At 37.0% G+C, this 24,964-nt stretch overlaps 1 protein-coding gene across 1 annotated transcript in view; it reads right to left on the reverse strand.

The window, feature by feature from the left end:
* Positions 1 to 24,964, reverse strand: part of LOC104065316 (dystonin) — a 320,467-nt gene that overhangs the window by 30,886 nt on the left and 264,617 nt on the right. Inside the window, 16 exon segments of the mRNA XM_054061292.1 lie at positions 1,615 to 1,821; positions 2,047 to 2,202; positions 3,549 to 3,719; positions 4,978 to 5,106; positions 5,619 to 5,816; positions 8,185 to 8,340; positions 9,143 to 9,316; positions 10,473 to 10,574; positions 13,046 to 13,147; positions 14,049 to 14,171; positions 14,860 to 15,086; positions 15,438 to 15,669; positions 18,737 to 18,940; positions 22,052 to 22,270; positions 23,969 to 24,076; positions 24,247 to 24,366. Coding sequence (XP_053917267.1) covers positions 1,615 to 1,821; positions 2,047 to 2,202; positions 3,549 to 3,719; positions 4,978 to 5,106; positions 5,619 to 5,816; positions 8,185 to 8,340; positions 9,143 to 9,316; positions 10,473 to 10,574; positions 13,046 to 13,147; positions 14,049 to 14,171; positions 14,860 to 15,086; positions 15,438 to 15,669; positions 18,737 to 18,940; positions 22,052 to 22,270; positions 23,969 to 24,076; positions 24,247 to 24,366 — 2,628 coding nt within the window.

The following is a 24,964-nucleotide window of genomic DNA, read 5'->3' on the forward strand; positions in this document are numbered from 1 at the left end:
AACCAATTCTCTACAGGTCAAACAAGTACTCTGCAGGATTCAGAAAGATTCGTTGTGCATTTTCTCCCTGTTCTCTCAAACAGGACCAACCCAAGCGTGTGCCCACTAGACTTAGCCTCCCCTCCCCCAGATGAATTAGCACCCTTGTCTGTACATGATGTTTACCATCTGTATGTGGCTTTCAGAGACATATCGGTAACTTTGTTGACGTGCTGGTCATTTAAATTCCTACTTTTTTAGTAATGAATAGCAAATACAGCAAGAATAGAGTTTAGCTATTGCCTAAATGGGACAACAGTAGTATAACACTGGAGAAAGCTCCCAACTGGATGACTGTCCAATTTTTTCCTTGGGATAACCCATAAATGCTCTCATTATGTCAAATGCTATCTCAGCAGGCAAGGAACAGATTCTTGATCTTCCTTCCTGTCTCAACAGAAAGAGTGCTTCAAGGAAGGAAGCAGGGAAAGACTGAAGAATCAATCAGCTTTCACAAAGTAGCCATTCCTTTGGGATTCAATTTTTCTAAGCCGGTCGTTTCTCTCTCTGCTTCTCTTGAAAATTCTTCTTGCCTGGCCTGCCTACACACGAAAGCACAAGAAACTAGTTGAGAAACCTCCCAAGGCTCCTGTACCCTGTTGTTCAGGGCTGCAGACCAGGCTTTGACACCAGTACTATTCAGTGCTCTTTCCTGACTCTGCATAGATAGTTGCCTTCCTAAATTACTAACAACTTGTATTTACCTCTGTAAATGGATATAGAAATTAATTCTAACTCATTGCAGGACTTTTGTGTGTGCAAATGCACAAGAGACACTGCTGGAAAATAAATAATATTTGACTGGCCTATAGGCTAATCTATTGGCTCAGAGAAGTTCTTCTCTATGAGCTGACTGGCAGTGAACATGGGAATGTGGTTTGGTTGTGAGCATGACCAAATTTTGAATGGTCATGTTCCCTTGAATGAAAAGAAGCTAAAACTTCCTACTGATGTTAAAACATTCCTCTTATACATTTTGCATCTTATCATTTATGTTCCTCAGTGAGGAGAACATGAATCTATGGAAAATAAATTAACACTCCCTGGTGAGGGAAGCCACACAAAAAACCTTTCCAGTGTTTAAGGAAATAAATGGATTAACTATTGACACACAGAAGATAATGGCATTGTACCCAACCTAAGCAACTGAGGGAGTGATGAGCATTATTCAGGGAACAATGTAAACCCAAGAAAAAAAAAAAATACTAAGAGATACTCCCACACATTAATGAAAAGAGTTCACCACATTCTTTAAAATATAAGAGGTTGATTGTGAAACTTCTTTTTGAGGACAGATGGCACTAATATACATCTGGAAGCCATACTGTTACTTTCTTCTTTCAGACTATCCGGTATTGCAGACAGAAGTCACTGCTTGGGTTGAAAATGACGATTTCGCCTCACAAATGAAGTGTTCTATGATCGAATCACAGAAATCGCTCCACTAATTCAACAACGTCTGTTACACTAAACCCAGACCTACTTGAAAGTGCTTTAAAGCATCATATTCTTCAAGAGTCTGGATGTAATTACAGCTAAGTTCAAAGAGTTGTACAACAGCTGTTGTCCGATTACCTGCTTGGCTCTTTTCCTTGCATCATCCAAAGCTCTTCCCCTTTCAACTAAGCGTTGAACTACTTTTTCCCATCGACTCTGTACACTAATCAGCAGATTCTTAATAAGGACAACATCCTGTTTCTGGCTGAAATATTTCAAATGGGTTCCAGTTTTGTCCAGCTCCATGATTTGATCTCGATGTGAATTCACTTCTGTGGCAAAAACCTTGGAAAAAAGGGAGAAAATTACTCTGAATACTACATTGCTCAAGCACTGGGTAAACAATAAAAAGTCTGATAAAGAATGATGTAGCTAGAAAGATTATAAAATGCAATTTTAAAGCAAATTAAATGTTTCTCTGAGTGTCAGTGTTATACGGTTCATTTGGATATTGTTGAAGTATCTCTACAGAGTGGGAGAAAAACATTACACATCTGTTTCTTTACATACCTTGTGTTCATCAATTTGAAACAAGACAGTGTCCAAGATAAGACTTGGCTGCGAAGCTGCAGTTAGAGTTTGCTCAGCCTGAGTAAGCCAATTGATGAAATCTTGAAGCGAGTTGTGGAACTCCATTGCCAAATTGAGGGCTTCTTCCAGTTTGGTCTGTAAAGATAGGTCATACTTTAATAGCAGTTGATATTGTGCAGGGGGGCTTCAGCCAAGTAAACCATTTAGTTCAGCATTTTAGAGTAACCCATTACAGTTTAGCATTTTAAAACATTTTTCCAACACAAAGTTTGACTTTTAAAAGACAAGTCTACACTGAGCCTACTAAAGGAGACGGATAGAGGAGTAACAACAAAATTATATACGACAGATGAGTAGAAAATACAGCACCCATTATCAAGATATAATTTTCCACATTAGAACATTATAATTTCTACTACTTAATCCTAATGGACATATGGCTTTATCAATTTCAATACAAAATCAGTAGAATCTCAGAAATCTAAGGTGGCAGTGCATTTGGAAGACCTTCAAAGAGGCTAATTTACTCTAATTTATTCTCTTGCACTAAACAAAGAACAAATTTGTCTAGACTACTTCTTAATAATAATTTCGGTTGCTTGAACCAAGACTAATTTTGGATACAGATTTTTTGTTGATTGTGAGACAGCAGTCAGTGATTTTCAAACAATCACACTGCTGGTCTAGCTGAGCACACCAACCTTGTAGCTTCCTGCAAGAAGGTGGTCATGTTTGGTATCAGTTTGAGGTTCTTACATTATACAGTTACCTTAAGAGACACCAGACTTCTTACTTTAAAACATAACTAAGCTGAGAGTTAAATATTTGTGCTTTACACACAATAGGGCTGTACAGAGTTATCCTGCCTGTAATTATTGATATTCTTTATTGTTTGATTAAAGTAGAATGAATGGACTACACTTCATGAAGGAATGAAAGCAAAATGAAATTAATAATAAGAAAAACATTGCATATCAGTAAAACTATGCTATTGATCTACATTAGAACAGAAGGTGGTCGCTCGAGTTAAGTGGCAGAAGGCCAAATGTTTGGGAATTTTAAGGAAAAAAATATGGATAAAAGCTAGGAAAATTAACACAGCAATTCTGTAATGAGAAGGAAATAAACTTGAACGATCAAATAATTTTGTTCACTCTCTCATGTCCATGATTACTATAACAAAAAAAAACAAAACAGAAAAGCCCAAACCTACCACATGAGCATCATCAGTATCAGTTAACATATTTCTATCGAATGGACTTGTGCCATTCTCACCTACTCTCCCCCCAGTCACGGACAAGCAACTTGTTGAATCCCATTTTTTCCCAGTACTTTCTACACGTACCAGTGTATTCCACATAAATGCCTCTCAATTGATTTTAAATCTAAAAGATCAAGCAAGTATGCACGCTTAAAAGGTCTGAACATTAATATCCTTAAATACATGATTTACACTTCTATTTTTATGTAAAAACACGTACTTTTCTTTCACTAAGCTTTGTTTGTACCGATTCCCATTTCTCTTTTAGGTTATTTATGTCCTGCTCAACATTTGTTTCAGCAGACTCTGGGCATCTTGCAAGCATCTGCTGGCCTTTCTGCATTAGGCACTTATATGTCTCTTCTTTGGCTTCAAAGGCAGCACAAAGTTCCTAAATAAAGAAGAATCAAAAACTAAGTCAGGTACAAATTCAAAACTCTTTACAAATGATAGTATAATGTTTATTCCTCCTCCAACATTTAGTGGGTACGATTAGGACTAATGAAGGAAACATATGTAATTCATAAAAAGCCAAATGAGCAAAGAAAGGGCCCAATTCTTCAGGAAATGAGAACTTGTATTGTCTGTCAGATGTTTTCTCTGAGATCCAAAGCTTGGCAGAGAAAGTAATATGCACTTATTGCACAAGATTTGCTACAACTTGGTTGGTTTCCTGCCCTGATTTTAAAACTGTCCACTCTCTTCCTTCTCAAAAATAGTTACTGGTAAATTTTAGAGAGAAAAAAGAAGAAGAAAAAGTGGCCCACACTGGTGGGCAATGACCTCTAGCATCATTCAAAATTAAAATCTGATTTTTAAAACTGTGACAATGCAACATTCTAATGGACGCTGTCTCAAGCACATTCAACTTCAAGGGCAGTTTAGTAAATACCACTCATATCTGAGCCAGGAGCTCAGGAGTTCAGAACACTGGATTTGGGGTTGTTATCCTGACCTAACAGCACAGAGTGATTTTTTATTAACGGAGCACTAGGAATCATCATCTTTTGAGAGAAGAGAAGAGATCAAGTTTAAGTGTCTTTTTTTTTTTTCTTTTTTAAGCTCTATGGTTCTATAGGGGCAGAGAAATCCCTGGAATGTTTCTTAACGAGAAAGGAAGGAAAGGAATAATTCTGGCATCCTGATCAACTTCCCAGGCCTAATTAAAGCGGAGTCTCCATATGAGACAGTGGTCCTTAGTACATCTGTGCCAATGATGTCAGTCTTGGTTAGATAAAGAATAAAAGATCAAGTCTCTTAATTCAAGGTCCAATGACTGTGGACCACTTGAAGTCACCTGCATATCTTAGAAAAAGAATAAACGTAGTTACGGGAACAGAAGGGAAAAGAAGAACAGGAATCACTGAAAAATCTGTTAGTGTTTTCTGGTTTTCTTTCTAAGAATAAGGATGCAAAAGTTCTTTTATTTCTGCCTCAGCACTATTAATGGTTCAGTTTTGGGCATCTCCCAAATGACTACTTTTCCTATACTGAAAATAACAGTGTTGTTTTGAAGGCTATTAAAAGGTTTTAAGATACTGTACAGACATCGTGATATATAGAACATGCTGCCTATTTACCATAAACACTCCTGGAAGATAGTTTGTACTGAAACCCAATTCACAAAGCACTCTAATACTGACACTTACCATATGGGAATTAAGCTGCTCTCTTGCCGTTTCTGGTAAGCCTCCAACAGGTTTTGATGCCAACAGCTGACGTTCAGTGTCTGTCAGCCATTGCTGCATATCTTCAACTTCACCATGGAAACCTTGGGCCTAAATTATACCATATCATTTTAGAGCTTCATTTAAACGTTGTGCACTCTAATACTAGATCAGATGCAGAAGTCTACTGCAAAAGACCTAATCAGATATTTATAATAATCAAAGGAAATAAAATGGAAAAAGAAAACCAAAGGAAGAAAACAAATGGAACTAGAATTTAAACTAGCTCAATCCAATCTAAATGATAAAACCAAAAACCTTGGAAATCGGGAAAGAAGGCTAAATGAGCAAGTGCAAGATTGATGTTTTCTCTGAATAATATAACCAGATGGAAATTTCAGCTGTTTAAAATATGTAGGCCAGAAGCTGAAGTCTTGATTCAGCACTATAAAAAGACAGTGGCCAGGTGTGGAAGATACAGCTGGATTCAAACTTTCTCCAAATTCAGGAGCGTCTGCGTTATGGTTTTGATTTAGGCCAACTTCTAATACATGTATCTATATATTTCATGTAAAAATACACTTCTGTGAAGTAGTGTCTTTATGTGATTGTTTCCTGTTCACCTGAATCAAGGCACTGTCCAGCTGCTGTTTCCTTTGTTCCGTTTTTTCCAACACGTTTTGCCAGCGCTGATTCAGAAGTTCCAACTTGCTCTGCAAATTACTTGCTTCTTCGACCGCACTTGACGCAATCAGGTCATTTCCTGCTTTCTTAACTGCTTCCACCGTAGACTGATGAGCTAAAACATCATTTTGTAGCACCTACAATTGTAACACAGCACGTATGACCGGCTATCTTGAGAAGTTATTGACTGAAGGCAATTACAGTGACTGAGCTAGAGCTAATCCAGTGACAAGGCAATAGTTTAACATCAGCACAGTTATTAGCAACTAACGTTAATAACTAACATCTCTTCAATTAAAAGCCGTCAGATTACTCTGCCAAAATCCTGCACTTTATTTTTATATCTTGGTAAAAACAATGTATTTCTTCTGAATACTTATATTTCTTTCTGAAATAATGAATGGTGCCTAGCGAATTATTTCTTCACTTTCCTTAATTTACTGCATACTTTGCTTTAATATGATTTTTCTTTGGTTTTGAAGGTAAGGTGTAAAAACAGGGCTAACTATCGCAGTGCTAGCTGCTTGTGAAGCAGTAGTCTAAGAGAAAGAGAGGAATGAGCATAATATGTGCCTATATGATATGTTGTACAACAACCTGACTGCCACGACATATTTCATGCACTTCAGGTCTCAAACTTCTTTCACATTATGTCAGTTTATGAGGCTACTTCAACAGTGGTAGAAGCTGGGGAATGATTGTAATACTAATACTGCAAGACTTCTTCCACTTGGCTGTAAACCTCTTATCACCAACCATAGTAAAGCTGTAAAAGGCAAAAAGTACATCGGGAAAAATGATGCTCTTTTCAGAAAGATTTCTTTTTCCAAAAAAAAAAAAAAAACAAAAAAAAAAAAACAGCTTTGAAACACCAGAAATAAAGAACAGAAAAGGAGAATATACAAAATGGTTGGGAAGGGAATGGTACACCCCATCTAAGAAACCTAAGGACTGCCTTCCATGGGGGTCTGCTTCAAAATCACCTCCCTCAAAATGCCAGTATATGGAAAAAAGTTAAAGCTAAATACAAAGGAAATTTTAAAAAAACTCTATGGAGCACCCAATGAAGCAGCAAATCACAAGTAGCCCTTGTAAACAAAACATGCATCACATTTGCTCTAATACTTCTAAGCTAAGCACTGGAAGATGCTTCTTATTTTGTTTTCATAACAATGTGAAAAAAGGATAATTTGCAGAAGCAGATGCATTTTATCCCTTCCTTCCTGCTAAGGCTCACTAAGAACAAGGCCTCTTTCCAAAATTATTCAAGAGATGGGTGTTTTTCCAGGCTACCACAGGATGCAGTACTGCGTGAACTTTCTAACCTATAAATCCTGTTTCATGAAAAGGAAATAGATTCATTCATGTGTCTGCTGAACTCCTTCAACACTGAAGGAAGATGAAGTCAGAAACGATGACTGGATGCTTCTTCAGTAGCAAAACACTTCCATTTCACAAGGATATAAGAGGTTCATGGAATGGAAGCTGTATTAATTTATATATATATATATATATATATATATATATATATATAATTTTTTTTTAAAGGGCCTGTTGCCAACAGTAGTCACACTTTGCTCAAGTTCCAACTGATGGCACAAGGTTTCAGAAGCTGCATAGCTGCATTAACACAAAGCCATGAAATCGCTTTCATTATCTGTGTACTGTCAATTTCAATCGATTCTCTCTAAATCCAAAATGGACTCTGAATACCTTTCACATCATACACAGACCAAACATTAAATGGCAGATTTAAAGGAAAGGAGATTTAAGAGGTTAGTTCGAAATCTTCCAGCCCAGAAAGAAAACATCAACATGAACAGCACAAAGTCACACAAAGAGCTACAAAAGTTCTTCTGCTCTTGACAGAGATGCATCAAAACAAAGGCACAATGTAAGCACTCTTCCATAGGTTCCAAAGTCAAAATTATTAGTAAAAATACAAAAATACTAAAACACAAAATAAAAAATTAACCGTGCATTGTATGCAACAGAGAAAAAAGGTGGAGGCATGGACACTTGTAAAGTTTGCTAAACTTTTCAGAGAAGCATTCTCCATGCTAGTTGCACCAACTGTGATACAGCTTTGCAAAATTCAGAATAAATCACTTTTTCTGAGAAGGAAGAAACGAGAATGAAAGACGTAATGGTCATGTGCATTTTGTGAGATCTAGCCTAAACAGGACTAATCAAGGAGCTCATTGCTTCAGGATGAGTAGCAGGTTCAGTAACTTTTGAGTACCCTGGGTCAAATGAAGGTGATTACAGTTAAAGACCAGGGTGCGCTGCTCTTTTCTGCTAAAACATATGCCTTTTGCATGGCATATGCAAGGACAGATGGAATATGGAGAAATAAGAGGAAAGGTATTAGTTAATCCAACCCTGCATTTCAGCTATAATCTGCATCTTTAAAATCTCTATCAAGTACTAAATTTTACTACAAGACTCATCACCAAGATAAACATCAAAAGAACACTTCAGTTAATATTCATTATAATTACATACATGATGTTTGGCAAGTTCAATTTCAATAGCCTTGGGGTCTCCACCAACAGGTTTCTGCTCATTCAGCAAGTCTTCTGTATGCGTCAGCCACGTCAGTAACTCATCCAGGGCATGCTGGAACTGCCCCAAGGCTAATAAGGCACCTTCCAGCTTGTGCTATAGTAAAAATAAAATTAACAATAAAATGGCTTCACAATGCTATTAAATCGGCTTGTATTACCATTAGTCACCATAATCCAGAGCAGAGTTCGTGCACAGGATAGCATAAAACCCAGGGAGAATCAGTTATCCAACACAAGCAACTACTTTATAGTTACAGCTGAGTTAGCAATTCCCTTGTAAAGCCTTACATTCCAGGCTTAAATTCCTGACCTTCAAAGAACCCATGCAACCAGAGCAAAGTATGAAGTTTCTTTCATGAGAGATATGACAGTAGTTTTTCATCACTTAAAATGTAATTTCAATATAAATTCAATCTGCTGCGTGATCCTTTAAAAATCTCTTTATTGAGAAATTATTCAATTAGGAAAAAATACATTTTGAAGACCTGCACCTTCACCTCTCTTTCACTTTGATAATTTAAGTAAAGAGCACTGAAACAGAGCAATATTCTAAGTTGTTCGGATTTTTTTAAAACACAGCAGCTAGTATTAGTCTTGCACACAAACATGTTTTGAGCTGCTACCTAAGACGTCATCAAATAACCAAAATGAAATAATAATGATTTGACATGGCACTGTTGACAGAGAAAGCAACAAAAAAATCCTGTTAAGGAATTAAAAACCAGAAAAACAACTCAGTAAATTGTAAAATTCAAGTACTATTATATATAGGTTTTCATTTCTAAAATAAAAGGCATAAATGTGCAAATTCATACAAACGTTACATACATAATAGAAAGCTCTTCTCAAAAAGATATCTAAGTCATGAATAAACCCCCACCTTCAAGTTTATTTACCTGTCTATTTATAATTTTTTCTTCTAGAGTGTCCCACATTAGTTTGAGCTCTGAGAGAGGGTCCTGAACAGTGTGCTTGTCACTCTCCTGTGTTGCCTTCTTCAGCAACAGTTCAGCCTGGTGGTTCAGTCTTTCCATTTCTATCTGCTGCTGATAAGCTTCTGTCTTAAATTGCTGTAGTAAACAGAAAAAGAATACAAATAAATATACAAGTAACGGTCATCTTGAACGTAGCATAGCACTGCAATATTTACAACACTAATGCACCACTGGCAACTTTCACAAATTTGTGGAGGTTTTTTGCAGGATCAAAATGTTTGTAGGATAAATCCAGACAGTTCCTGCTAATTGAAAATACTCAATGTCTTGCTATTCCAGCAGATACTGCTAACTGTGACAAGCAGACGACAAAGACACTCAATAGGAAAATATTCTCCAATGATCTTCCTGGTCTAGAAAGGTAGACCATACCTAAAATAAATTCTAGCTCTCGTGGTAGTGGGAATACTTTCAACTTCAAATAGAATTGTTCTTAAAAACAGCTAAAACACTTCTTTTTTTGTACAATCCCACTTGTACAAGCAATTTAGGCAGCAGTCTGAATACAACTTACACGTGTGTTCTTCTGAACTACGTAAGAGTTTGGTTCATTCCAATTTACATCATAAAATAGATAAACATTTTTGCCCACAGCCCAAAAAAAATGTACAAGTGAGCAGAAAAATCAAGGACATTCAACAAGTGAGCAGCAAAACCAAGGACATCATTATATATCCCTGTTTTTCATATATAGCATGACAGCTTACCAACATCAGGAGCATAACAGTCATAGCTCTATACAGACGGTTTTCTAACTTAGCTTGGAACTTTCATTTTGAGCTTACTCCTATTGGGAATGTTATCTGTGTGAGCATTTAGAGCCCATAATGGCAGAAATGGAGTTTTGGAGGCATTCTCTCAGAGTCTCGTGAAAGCTTTTCATGGTAGAAACCAGAAAATTTAAGAGATCACAGCAAAAGAATCCTGTGCTTAATAAACTTAAAGCCTTTGAAAGAGAAGGAATGCTACTACAAGTATTTCTGGGCTACAAGAACATATTCACAAACCAAAATGTAGCCTCACCACAATTTGTAATAGATTTTAAAATCAAACACATTTTAAAATTATAAGTAAGAAATGAAGTGTTATTTGAAATTTTTGTTTTCTTTTTTCCTAGAAATTTAAAATTATTTTTGACTCTTGAAAAATACAAAAAAAAAAACCCAACTCCTAAACAACACAAAAACACAGACCGATGAAAACGTAAGTGAAATAAAGTGGTAGTTCATACCTTGAGTTCTTCCGTTTGCTGCTTCACTGTCTCCAGATCTGTTCCAACTGGGGACATAGACGCTAACTTGCTGCCCGCAATGTCCACCCAGTCAAATATTGCCTGAAAATCACAGTACAAAATCCAAGTGTGAGCAGAGAAACGGCATCATATTTGAAAGCTGTATCAAGTAAAATATCAGATGGTTGTTTTTTTACTCAGAACAATATTGCTGTGCTCTTTGCAAGAGCATATCTTTCTTCAGCAAAATGTAGGTTTCTTTGCAATACAAGGGATCAAATATTTACTGAAGTATTCCATGTAACAGTTATGAGAATGCATATGCTCCAAGACTGAACTTCTATGAGCATATTCCGCCAGTACTATTCATGTTCAGTAGCACTCTACTTCCTGAGTAAAAACATCAATTTTTATGAATATCCTGAAAGGTAAATACAAGACAAGCTCTGTTCTGCACTTCTTTCGAGCAAAGATGGAAAGTATTAGCTGAATGATAATATCCTTTAAATGTTGATTACAAATGAGCTTCTTTTGAAGGATAATGTTACCTATGTAAGGAACTGAACACGACCCACTCAGTACGTAACAGATAGAAAAGGGATGTAACTGAGCTTGACTGATTCTCTATTGGATAATGCAGTTATAGCTCTTAAAAACAAATTAAGTCCCCACCCCTCTCCCCCCCAGTTCTGAGGCTTTGCAGATACCTGTTTTGCTCCTGATATAATGCAGAAGAACCTCAAGAACGCTGCACTTATAGATGAAGAACAGTTATATCGATTTGGGTTCTGGTTCAGTTTTGGGCCCCCCGCTATAAGAAAGACATTGAAGTCCTGGAGTGTGTCCAGAGAAGAGCAACGAAGCAGATGAAGGGGCTGGAGAACAAGGGTTATGAGGAGCGGCTGAAGGAACCGGGGTTGGTTAGCCTGGAGAAGGCGGAGGGGAGACGTTGAAGCTTGGTCTCCCCTCCCAAGTGACAGGTGATAGGATAGGATGGAACGGCCGTAAGCTGCCTCAGGGGAAGTTTACATTGGACACGAGGAAAAATTTCATCACAGACAGGGTTATCAGGCACTGGCAGAGGCTGCCAAGGAAGGTGGTTGAGTCACCATCTCGGGAGTTATTTAAAAGGTGGATAGATAATGTGCTTAGAGATACGATTTAGTAGTGGACAGGTACAGTTGGAGTTGATGATCTCAGAGGTCTTTTCCAACCTAATGATTCTATGAACTGCTAACGGGAAAAAACACCTCCGCTAGGCCTTTTCCTCCTGCTGTTATCTGTGATTCATTATAAAGACTTAGGACAGCTCGTCGGAGCTGCCCGCTGCTACACAAGCTCCTTGCAAAAAAAGGAGAACTATCCCCAACAAGCTCAACAGGACAAGACAGCATCAGCTAATGATCTGCTCACAATACTTTTCATATTGTCTACTGAAACAAGCATAAGAAAGAATTCAAACACACTTCTTTAACAAAGCACCAAGCTTGTAGGATGTACAGTGTACAGCCACAAGAAATACAAGGCACTTAAACCAACTGCAATGTTACCAATACAACCCTGTAGGTCAACCTCTCCATAGCAGGAACATAAGAGAAGTTGGAGGAGAATATATAGCAAGGGTGCACTGGAAAACAGGTATGTTGCATTGTTACTATTAATGCGTGTTTGGCTGCTTGATCTGCACCAAACACACAGGCAACTGCTCAGTGTCATGAGAAAACCTAATTATAAAGATTTGACGAACCGAAAGCCACAATTATTCCATTGAGAAAAAAATAAGTTTTGCATTTGGTACCTTTTCAAATGTTTCATTCTTCAGGCCATTCACTAACAAAAGATACAAGGCATCTGCCACACTCTGCCAAAAAGTGCAAAGAATATGCCCAAAAAAAAAAACCCAGACCAGGACATAGAGAGAAAAGATCTCTTAAAAAAAAAACAACCCAAACTGCTGGAGAATTTACTTACAGATTTTAAAAGTGAATCATCTTCTGAAGTGTTGTGATTGGATAAATAGTACTAAGTATTAGTATAACGGTCCAGTAACATTATGTTAATAATTTTTTTTTGCTTAAAATATTCAAATGTAAACATTTGACTTATAAAAAAAGGTGGAATAAAATTGAAGCTCTTTCTGCCCTCCACTCAAAGAAAATAGCAGCGAGTAGATGGACCTGTATTCTCTTTCTTTCAGATCATGTAAACGTGTCACAACTTCAACTCACCTATCATGGGAATCACTATCACAAGAAAGTATGAGCAGGTTTACTGTGAATGCATGGTATTAAAATAACCCTGCTTTTATTAATAAACAAGGGGGCATTTCTTTCAAATATAAATATAGTGCAATATCCGAACAAAACCATTCAACAGATTTATTCTTTAACACAAAAAAGAAACCCCAACAACCCAACCAACCCCGAGAAAAAATAACTGCCTCCTGAAGAAAACAGTCACTATGATCAGAATGATGCATTACTTGTCACCCATCCAATCACGTGACTTTTTTACTACAACCACATTAAATCCTTTTGACTTACGACTGGGTTAGGTATAACACACCATCTTACCTGCAATCCATCTTGGTATTGAACAGCTGCCTGCATAGCTTCAGCAAGCTTATCCACCCGTTCTTTCCATGTTTTGTTTAAGGCATCCCAGGCAGAATTCAGCTGCAAGTAAGGGCAATTTACTTCAACGGACAAAAGAATTTTACTGCTGCATAATGGTCAGTCACTAAATATTCATTGATCAATAACACCAATTACCTGAGCATGAATAGTTCATATTCGCTACATATTAACACCCTTATTCTCCCTATCGTTGCAGAGTTAGTTTCCTTAAGAATACATTAGAGATTCCGGATTACAAAAGCTGTCAACTTCAATACTCATCAATGAATATTTTTATTAGCACAGAGATTATAATTAATATGGGAATTATTACTATTAAATCATTTGGAGTTCATCATTATAATAAAGGTAGCTTAAAAGAAACATGTTGCTGAACACTAGAGAAATTAAAAGTACTTTGTAGCAATCCAAACAGCACTGTCTCATTTAAGATGCCTCACTTGGCATAAACCAGCTATATCTGAAATTTATTCTGGCATGACTTTTGCAAAAAGTAGCCATCTACCATATTAATCAGTGAGTATTTTTACAAAAGGTCTTTCTGTGCTTTACAAAAATTTTGACCCATGAATCAATGAAATAAAATTGTCTGTACATTCTAATCTAATCTGTGATAAGAATTGACATGCTAAGCTTCTGGAATTTTAAATAACTCTAATTTTCAGAGACTATGGATGAAATCCTGTCCTGAATTAAGTACGTGGCATAAGAAGGGCCATGCTTATCCGCCTTTTCACATCCAGCATGTAATGCACAAGTCTGAGTCAAGATTCATTACCTGAAAGGAAAACCGTACTTTACCGCAAAGGCTTCAGGGTGTCTCGTATTGGATACATAGCCAATTTTTATTTTCAAAGCTTGTTGGGGCGAGGGGGGATACACCAATTTCAGCTGGACAAGCATTTAACGTAACAGATTTAACCATTTGCACTTTCCATACCTCATCGATACTCTTGTTGACAATAGGTTTGTCAGGCTCTCCGCAAGCAGCTCTAAGTTCAGAGCCAAGGCTCACAACTGCTTCCAGTTCTTCTTGTAGTCCATCAATTTCTTCTTTAGCAGCCTACAAAGAGAAAAAAATCCAACGCTGCTAATACTAATTTTAATAACCTATATGCAACTCGCTTTCAAAGCTGGAATCCTGCTGTGTTCTATCTTGTTCTCTTTAAAGTCACCTGGACTTACAATTGGATGCTTAAAACATACGCAACGCTTTGCGGTGTCAAAGTGAAATCAACTGTGATCAGTTTAAATTATACAATGGGTTATGATGTCATTTTGCATGAGATGGAAAAAATAAACAGGAAGTTTTAAATTAGATTTCTTTAATCAGAGTGTTTCCTTTTTCAGAGGTTATCATTCATCCTTCAAATCTTTAACTATCCACATAAATGATTACAGGGTTAGAGCATAATACATCTGTACACCTTTCATTTAGCTGTTACGTATTACTCAGAGAATCTAAAGTATGTATACCTTTTAGAAGTCTAAGTGGCATGCTTATTATACACATGTTTATGAACAGATATGTAAATATAATGACAGGCACATGTTGCACGCTCATTGCAGTTAAGCTCTGATACATATCATTTACCATAGACTCTTGAGATATCATTATAGTAGACTTCTATACAATTATCCCTCTTGGACTATAAAAAAAATATTCTCCTGTGGTATTTCATAGTAATTCTGTCTTTCCTTTGCATACTGTAAATAAAATACTTCGGGTCAACAAAATATTTTCTACTGACCTCAGCAGTTTCTTGCTGTTGCTTGACTACAGATGGGTCAACTCCAGGTCCCTCCAGTTCGCGAATGAAGTCCTGAGTATCTTTAATTGTAGCTACAAGAGCCATATGATCACACCAAAACTTTTCAGCTAGTTCCATTACATCCAGCAATTTGGCCTCCCTTTCCTCAGTCAAGGTCTGGATGTCTTCCCAAATGTGGACCATTTGGTCTAGTTTATCTTGAACAGCTAAACAGCAAAGAAACTAGATTACTACCTTGGCAAACAATGCTTGGCCATAAATCTCTTTACGGTTCTATGGCAGAAACATATGTGTACACTTTAAAACTCAGACTCTGAAATTGTTTCTTTACAGGGCTCCTTATGATGTTAAATGGAAACAACCAGCACAGCCTTTAAAAATAAGACAAAGGTCATAGCCACGATGAATTATTTTAAACGAACGCTTTGCTTTTATAAATCTTTAGCAGCTTCTCTAGGAGTACACAACCCCCAGATTAGTGGTCATCAGAAATGAAGATTTTAATATGCAGCAGCTCGCTGCATTTCTACTACGTGAAACTTTTCTCAGATTACTACCTTTAGCAGATATATCCTTATCAGCTCCTTCTGTGCGAGCAATCATTTCTTCCCCTCTCTGTTTAAGCGTCTCATACACTGGTTGAAGTTTTTCCAGATCCACCGACACATTCTTATTTTCACTGATTTGCTCTTTAATCTTCTCAACCTCTGCTGAGATTGAAGGTGGCTGCCTCAGACGTTCAACTATGCGTTTCAGACTCTCAAGAGTTTGATCTATCTTGTCATGAAACTGGGAGGGTGGTAAAGGACAAAAAGAAGTGACAGAAAAATTAGAAAAACGGCATCTGAAGTTCTCCTGGGGAAAAAAAAAAAGTACTCTAAAATTAAAATATTTAACATCTCTATCTAACATATATACATGCAACTTGCAATGCTCTCCTTGTGGGAGTTGGCACTAGATGATCTTTAGGGTCCCTTCCAACCCAAACCATTCTATGATTCTATACATTAGGAAGAAATTCTTCATGCTGAGGGTGGTGAGGTCCTGGCCCGGGTACGTTGTGATGACCCCTCCCTGGCAGCGCTCAAAGCCTTGAGCAGCCTGGTCTGGTGGGAGGTGTCCCTGCCCATAGCAGAGGGTTTGGAACTGGATGATCTTTAAGGTCTTTCCAACCCAAACCATTCTATGATTCTTTCCCTCTTTTAATATCTTTTTTTATAAAAATGACCTTGTAAAATGATCCTTCTCCTCAGATTGAACCTAGACTTCATAGTACAATTCATAACTCCTTAGAGACTCCAACTGAAGATATTACACATGTAGCAGAATCTACTTGCATTTAGTCCTGCATAATTCATACAGTAGTTTGTACCTTATTTTGGACAGCCATGGCTTTCCAATTTCACAATTTTAAAACATTTTTACCTAAATATTAAATACTTTTTTTATATCAGGACCAAAATATTGGCATATAACCACCAATTAAGATTTGCTATTTAAGGTCATTTAAAAAGACACTTGTTAGTCCAGGTGATGCTTATTAGTGCGGTAAAGGTACATAACTTTCTGCAACTAAAAGCACACAACAGTGTGCATATATTCACTCACATTTGACTGAGCCCAGGTAGGTGCCCAGAAACTCAATTACAGCTATGCTAAGATCGTTCATTCTTTGGTACATATTCCAAGTTAGCTTTTACAATTATGCTTTTGGACCCATAAAGATTCCTAAAAAATCTCTCGCCATGCTCCTTTTAAATAACAAATTAATACATTGTGAGTGCATTTAATGATTCTCCAGGATTTATAAAAAGCATGCTTGACTACACTTGGGAAAGGTGCTAGAAAGAGCAGAACAAACCAAGATTACCTTACATGAACTAATAGCAACATCCTTTCTATTCAAAGGAATATAGGCAATGCAAATATAATTACTTCTTCCCTCCATAAAACCCACTTCAAATCAGACTCTCTGATGAGTGTTACAGACTTGGTATTCTTTTTAGAAGTGTGAATATCACACGCACCAGCAAAATGTGTTATAAAAGATACGTAGCCTTCCCACATTCAAGCCTTCTGAAAAACTGATTGTTGCAACAGAAATTCACAAAAGTCATAACAAAAATTAAATTGGAAATATTCACATCTAATTTTAGGACACAGAGATTGAGATTACATTTTAGAATTGTCAGTGCATTCAGAGGGCTTCCTTGTAGTCACACTTCAATGAATGAGACGAGTTGGTTTAGAATTTAAAAGGAAGAAAATGCGAGTCATTACAACCTCTCATTCTGGCTCCATAGGTTATGTCTTGCCTTTGATACTTAATGCAATTAAATACAATTTAAAATCTGAAGGAGTTAAATAATTATTCTTCCAGGACTGTCTAGACAAACGCTGGCATAGCCATCACAGTACAGAGCCCTTGTAATATATATTTACGTATCTTAATAAAAAAAGTATATTATATAAAATTACATCCTGGGTGTTACAATGTTTTGCTTTGCCACCTCCATATACATTTACACATATAAAATGAGCCTTAAACCACTGCATAAATAATTATTTTCTCAACAGCTGATTACATTCAAGCTGTCACCAAAGAATGTAGTTTTATTCTTGTTTTCTGTATTTAGCCAGTACTAACATGTAAGTGTCTATCACATACAAAGCAGGCAGTTGAGTAAATATCTTGATTTTCAAAAGCACAGCTCCAAATAGAAGGAAGACTGAGCATTTACAGTAAACATGGAATCTAAATAATCAGGCATCTTTCAGAGATGTGAATAAGAAAGGTGTTTACAATAATTTAGGTATAATATAATGCCTATATGGAGTTCAAAAGCAGGATGACATCTGATGTAACTTTTTTCCTCAGCTTCTTAAACTCAGTTGGCAGAGGTGAGGAATATGTCATTAAGTACAATGACCTATGACAAACTATCTAGAATGTAGACTTGATGAGAACTTTAAGGTATATTTCTTAATTTAGTATTTTAGACATGAGCAGAATACAGCACTTTATGTGCAGCAGACAGAAAAAAGGGGAATTTCCTATAAAAACAGCAATATAGAACAAAGTATTTTTATTCAAGTTTTTGTATAGGTTCATGTGATAGTTACTGAGTTCTTTTCTGAATTTTGGGTCACGTAAAAGAATTCCAGTTTGAGGTTAATGACAATCAACCCAATATTTCAAACTAGAATGTGATACCTAACCTCTATTGAGGTTCATTGCATAGGCTGATGAACCTAAGATACTCAGCTTTTAATCTGAATTTTATACTTATGATGACATTTTTTGAGATCTAACTTTGCTCACAATACTTTTATGTAACAGTTCAAGCATGTTACATTAAGTTCTTGTGAGTCTGCAATGAAGACCAAATGCTATTAGCACTGCCACATAACCCTCTAGTTCCAAAGGTAACAGACTAACTAAATCTATCATGTTTGAGATATAACTATACTCAGGCAATAAACAGTGTCATCCCTATACAAAAAAAAGCATCATCAAGTAACATACCAGCAAGACAAAACTGAATAAAGTGAAATAAAATCCCCCATTTTTAGACCAATTGTTCCTTTCTTCACTTCAGCATTAAGGATCAGTAATATTTTTCAACTGCAGCAGTTGTAATGCTGACCTATACATAAAATTATAACCCCTCATGAAAGAGAAAAAAAAAAAAAAAATCAATGTCATAAGCAGTGATATGAACATTCACAGGCCATTAGGTTGAAAAATACAGATAAAAACCAGCAGTTTAGTCTTGACATAGACACATAAAATGACAATGTCTGTGTATGTTTCCATTTGAATGAATCCAGTTATATTTTAAACTTATATTAATACCTGGGTACACTGAGAAATAGCTTCATCCAATGCCAGTGCTCGCTTTTTGACATCTTCCTTAATTTTACTATAAAGGGTGTCAGCTGCCACATATTTCTCTTGGATAGAAAAACCTTCTCCTGGGCTCAGCTCCAGCAACTGAGGCCCAGTTTTGTTCATCTTATCTATATGAGGCTTGTGCTCAGCGATCAGCTCACGCAGTTGCTATAACAAACGAAACAACTTATCAGTTTCTTATGCTTGCACCACCACATTACAGCTGTCCACACTTCTAACACATCCAGCTGGCAAGAAATCCCAAACAAACACCCTTCATCCTAATGTAAAGCACAAATAATATCAAATAAAGTTAGTGACTGCTATGCCAATGATGACTCCCATTCCCACACAGAGCTATCCAGGCATGAAAGATCACAATTAGAGATGCACCGGAATGGTCCTTGCAATACTTTTTATTGTATCTTGTAGGACATATGATTACAGGTAAAATATAAGATGCTAACTATGCACATGATGCTGGCAATAGACACTCCCCATCATATTTTGTACCTATGATGACAGAAAAGGCAACTTCTAGACGCGCATGACACCACCACATACATACTTTTCATGCTGGTATTTGTCACTTGCCGCAAAGCCTACTATTGAAGAAGATCACAGAAAGACACACTGGCGTGGCAAGAATACTAATTCAAATTATCCTTGATTTAAGAGGAGGAAACTAGCACGAGGGAAGGTCAAAGAAATCAGTTTAAAGGGCAAAAGGACAAGGAGGCTGATCAGTAGAGACCTGTTAACCTATTTAGCAGTTTCCTCCCTGGTCACAAGACCCCTCTTGATCTTCACAACAGTGCTATTACTTAACTGACATGAAGTTTAACAAGTAACTCATAACTAAATAAATTTGATCTCAGCTGTCTACTCCCTCTCATCAGCCACCCCCAAGGTCAAAATTATGCAGAAGACTGGGCAGAGGCTTGTGGAAATTAAAGGTCACGAGGTGTCTTCCAACTTGCCTAAGTATTTTGGGTTTGTTTATTCACACTCAGACCTGACAAAAAGGAAAATCTTTCTTGCAGGGTTAGCCCAATCTTCCCCTCCAGTTTTATTTATTTCCTCAGCTCATTTCTCCCTTAAAAATAAAAAAAAAAAAAAAAATCCTACTGTCTTGTGAGGCACTGTCCCTCTTGGTGCTGTCAGCTCCACGTGTTTCTATCCTATAACCCCTGTGTGGGAACATGACAGGCACATGCTTTGTTCCTCCCAGCTCAAAGTTTGTTTAAATTAATGAAAACACAGAAAAGGGCTGATATCAGTCTCAGTGTAAATAAATCCTCTTCTCTTCAACTAAGGTCCTTCCCTTAAAAAGAAATCCCAATACTGGCTTGCTAACTTGCTCCTCCCCAGAAAAGGAGAGACTATGAAGATTGAGAAAACCATGACCATGACTCTCTACAGTCCCTGATGTCCTAAGAGCAATGAAAACATAACCCCCTGACTCTGGCTGTTTACTGAGAATGTAACTCTAGTTGTACGCTTTGCAAGAAGAAAAATGTTGCTTAGCAGAAAGGAGGAAAAGGTGGAACCAAGAACAGTTTGAAAGTGTTTGGAAAATAATTCTGTGTTTTATTTTTGTGCACAAATAGATCATTTGATCCAAGGCCACAAGAGTGCCCATTTCTGGGTCCAAATCTTATGCAAGTACTCTGCCTACAGCTCAGTTCGAACCAAGCTGACTGCATGTTACTCACATAGAATCCACTATGAATTCCATGACTTGAAACAAAGGTAGGCATCAGTAAAAAACATCAGAACAGAAACGTAAGTGAATACAGAAAACTCTTTTCAATTCACATTCAGAGTCACCTTTTTTTTTTTTTTCTACAGAACAATAAATGATTTGGTCTTCTCCATGATCTACTATTGGGAAGTTCCAGTAAACAAGTATTTCAGATCAGATTACATGTTAAAATTGCCTGATATTAATCTTCTACTTAACAAACAAATCTCAGTTAATGGCATAGCTCAGGGAAAATGCAAAAATAGAGGCCCATCTGAAGGGCCCTGCATGAAAGCGAAATGATTAAAGTCAATGGGGAAGAATCCTGTAAGTAAAGCCGGCATGATTTGGTTCACGGTGACTAATCAAGACAGTCCGTAATGCTCATGTTAGATAGCCAGTCTCCACAGAGCATGTTCGTTTATTACGGACATAATAGGAAGACAAACGAGTGAACCCAGTGTTTACCAGTAAGCAAGAGTGACACAACTTCATTAACTGGTCTCTAGAGTAAACAAGACTTTGAAGCCAGCATTACTCCTATCTAACTTGAGTCACTTAATTGAGGCAGCTAAAATAAAAAAAAAAACCTAGTTAGTCTATGCTCAGCAAGGAGGGACAGGCATCTCCAGTAGCCATACGGGCTTTCTATGCACCAAATCAGGCAGGTTTTTAACTTCAGTGGGATGCATCTGATTCCATGCAATACTGGTAGCCATACATAAAATGTACTCATTTTTATCCCAGCTAATTATTTCCCCATGTAACAAAGCCCATACCATAGCCAGCCTACAACACTTTTGCCTCTATTTTGTGATTTTATGGAAAACAAATATTTCTTTTAATTATTACATAACAAACACCCTTGACATGAGAAATGGTTATGGGATCAGCTGAAACCTAAGCGATCAATTCCTGGCCCTCTAACTGTCCATCTTCCTGGCTCAGCTAGGTCTAGTTCCAATGACACCAACCAAAACAAAAGTCAAATTGTTCACATGTTCACATTGTTCACAAAGGCAGCATTTCACTTTCAGCTGACAGGAGGTTCTCCAGTTCTTTAGACACTCATGTTTTGCCCTCTTTTGTTTCTTGCTCTAACATCCCATGTCCGTTCTTTCTGTTTATAGGCTTAGTTTGTTCTAATACTGACACATCAACGTGTACTGCAAAATATACTCCTTAACTATTAAGTTTTGTTTACTCAGTTCTTTCACTACAATGGCAATCTCCCCTCCCCCCCCCTGCCCCTGGCCCCTTTAGCCCTCTTTTATGCTTATACATTGTTTGCTGCCTTCCCCAGATAATTGTTTGCATGCATAGTTTGTGAAACAGTACAGGCATGACTGAAAATGTATTTATTTTTTACTATTATTTTAAATAATAATTTTAAATTTTATATTTAAAATATTTTAAATAATAATCATCTTATTATTATAACCCAACAGAACTGCCTGGGTTTCCAGCATTTAGCAGAGTACTCCACAGATCCAAGCAGAATAGTACTTGGCTTTTGAGACTGGCAAAATACTTACCCTATGCTCTTCTTGTTGTTGCTTTAAAGTTTCATATTCAAGGGCTGGTGCAGGAAGCTGAGCGATGATCATTTCTGTTTCAGTTAACCATGGCCAAAGCTCTTCGTAAGTCTCCCAGAACTGGTTAACCAGGGACTGAGCCCGTTCTAGCTGGAGGTTTCTCTCAGAGTTCATTTGACAAAGTGCATCATACTTCTGCAAAAGGCTTTTCATTTTTTTCTGTAAAACAATATTAACAAAAACTGGCACGTTATGCTTTTCTACTTGTCTATTACCTTCATTTCTATACAATCTTTGACAATTACAGCACCAAACTGCAAACAAATTTTAGTTTTGATAACGTTTCTAATGTATCAGTGTTTAAGGTGGGCAGAACCAATATTAAGGGTGATCAGAAAGTGGCAGAGTACTTCAAAGTAATTAGAGCATATTTAATGACATTTAATAACGCTTTATCCATGGGGCTTCCAGTGAAGCTGCAAATGATTTCACTGAAGATCTCAGTCCCACTTCCTTACTGAAGACATTTACCTCCAGTGATACTTGGCAGAAAGTTTTCCACAGCATTTCTGAATCAAAGCATCATGAACAATGCACAAAAATCTGGCTTTTTAAAAAATCTGACAAGAAAATAAGGTGTACTGTTGTTCTTACAGCTTACAAACATGCAACAGAAACCACAAAACATTATTTTCCAGGTCAGCATACATCAGTTAATGAGGATCTGCTACTATAATTAATATGATAGAACTAAAAGTTTTAAAAATTACGAATCTACTGTATTTGCGCATGTGATAATAAAAGAAAGTATCAACCAGCTATATGTTTTCCCTATGGGAGACTGCTCATGTTATCATTTTTATGAAATATTATATGCGACAATGCATTTAAACACTAGCCTTGGAAAAACCAGACATACAAGCAAGCCATGAGATGTGAAGTAAAGAATTTTCTTTGGCAGAACAAGCTATCCTTTCATTTGTTATGTCTTCCATGTAAATTAAGTATAGAGATGCTATCCAAAGGACAACACATAGCCTAATAACAGAGATACACAATAGTTTTGATAAATACACATTTTTAACTGACTCGCGTAACACTGCTCTCCCTTACAACTACAGCTTCATGGACAGAACATCTCATCTATTTTAAATTTACTTATGAGCAAATCAAATTTATTCAGAGATGCTGCAGCAGAGCACAATTAGTGAAGCGCTGTTGTTCAAGAACAGCAGTCACTAAAAGGATTAAAATTTACACAACATATCCAGCCTTACCATAATTCAAGAAAAGAAAACCCAAACCCACAACTAATCCATCCTTAAATGCCAACACGAAAAAACTGTCTGTCTATACATACAGCCCCAACATCAGGCTCTGTGTGCGTGTGTGATAAACAAAGGCATAAGAAGCCCTTTCATGGGCTGTGTTAGTTAAGAGGATGGAATAATCTTGGCAAGTAAAGTCTGCGCTGAAATCAGCAGAAATGAAAGTAAAGATCCATGCTGAGGTGCACAGCCATTGAATTGGGCACAGAAACACAGGCACTCAGAGCGTCACTGACCCAAGGGAACTGGGGAAGATAAACAGCCAGATTCTGCACACACCACTCCAGATGATTAATACCTGTTCGCTCAATTGTCCACTGGCTAAAATACTATTTACTGTGGATGAAGATGATAAATGGGGCACCAAATTAGTGTCAGGCAATGAAGCCGGTACACAGCGTTTGCTCTTTGAGCATCCTGAAAGGAGAGTGATACACAACAGCATTTTTTCTAGTATTACAAACTTCAGGCTGAAGTGTCTGTAATTAATGCTGTTTTATTTGAATTTCAAAAAAGACACTATAGGAACCCTTCCGTTTATATATTGTCTCCATACTTACTGCTGTAGCTGCAATTTAAGGAACTTTACCTTCATGGTCTGTTTCTCTTCTTCAGTGCATGTGTTCATAATCTTATCCCCAGATTTAACAAGTTCATCTATATTATCTTTGTGCTTCAAAATCTCCATGGTAAAAGCCTTGAAACACAATAAAAATTGGTCAGAAATAAAAATAGAGTACATGAAGCAAAAACTATTTTTGAAGTGCATTATGATGGACTGAAAATTAAATCATGCCAGTACATTTTCTAGATGGAGAGTGTGCCGGCCAATAATTAACATGACAGTTGGAAATGCATTTCTTTTACCTTTTGAACTTGTAGCTGAGCCGTGGTCTGCTCTTGCTCAAGCCTAATATCACCCAGAGACATCAGCTTCTTTTCTGTTTCTGCAATCCAGGCAAATTCAGCATCAGCTGCTTGATCAAACTAAATGGAGGAGACATTAATTAGTTCAGCAGTTCTATAGACATGAAATTAGAATGACTGTTCCTAAAATTGCATAGAAGATTAAAAAGTATATTTTTTAATTGTTTGAAAGACAGCAGCTCACTTTCTGTATGAGGTTTTTATATAAATGAAATACAAAGCCCAAAATGGTTATGAGGGATTGTAATACAAGCAGCTTAATTCATAAGCGGGACAACACAACAGAAGTAAATACATTTTTCCGAAGCCTACAGGTCTCTAAGGAAATGGAAATGGTTATAATTTCAGAACTTTAATTAGACCGTTTATTTTCACTGTATTCTACTTTCAGGTGTCTTTTCCATCTCTGCATTTACTATCACTGCAAGTGTTGCAATTATCCTAAGAAACAGTTGCTTGATGTTATCCTTTCAGTCTTAAGAGCTGCTTTGTTATTAAATGATAAAGGCAAAACAACCATAATTCAACTAAATCAGTGGAAAGACCTCACAGGATTTCATCCAAAACTGGACCCTGGATTAAATGCGAAAATTCTTTGGGGCATTTGGGCAGAAGCAGCCCTTCTCCTAAAAGAATAACTTTTGACTACCATTAGTCA

This window comes from Cuculus canorus, chromosome 3 (assembly GCF_017976375.1).
Source record: "Cuculus canorus isolate bCucCan1 chromosome 3, bCucCan1.pri, whole genome shotgun sequence".
In the NCBI taxonomy this organism is placed as follows: domain Eukaryota; kingdom Metazoa; phylum Chordata; class Aves; order Cuculiformes; family Cuculidae; genus Cuculus; species Cuculus canorus.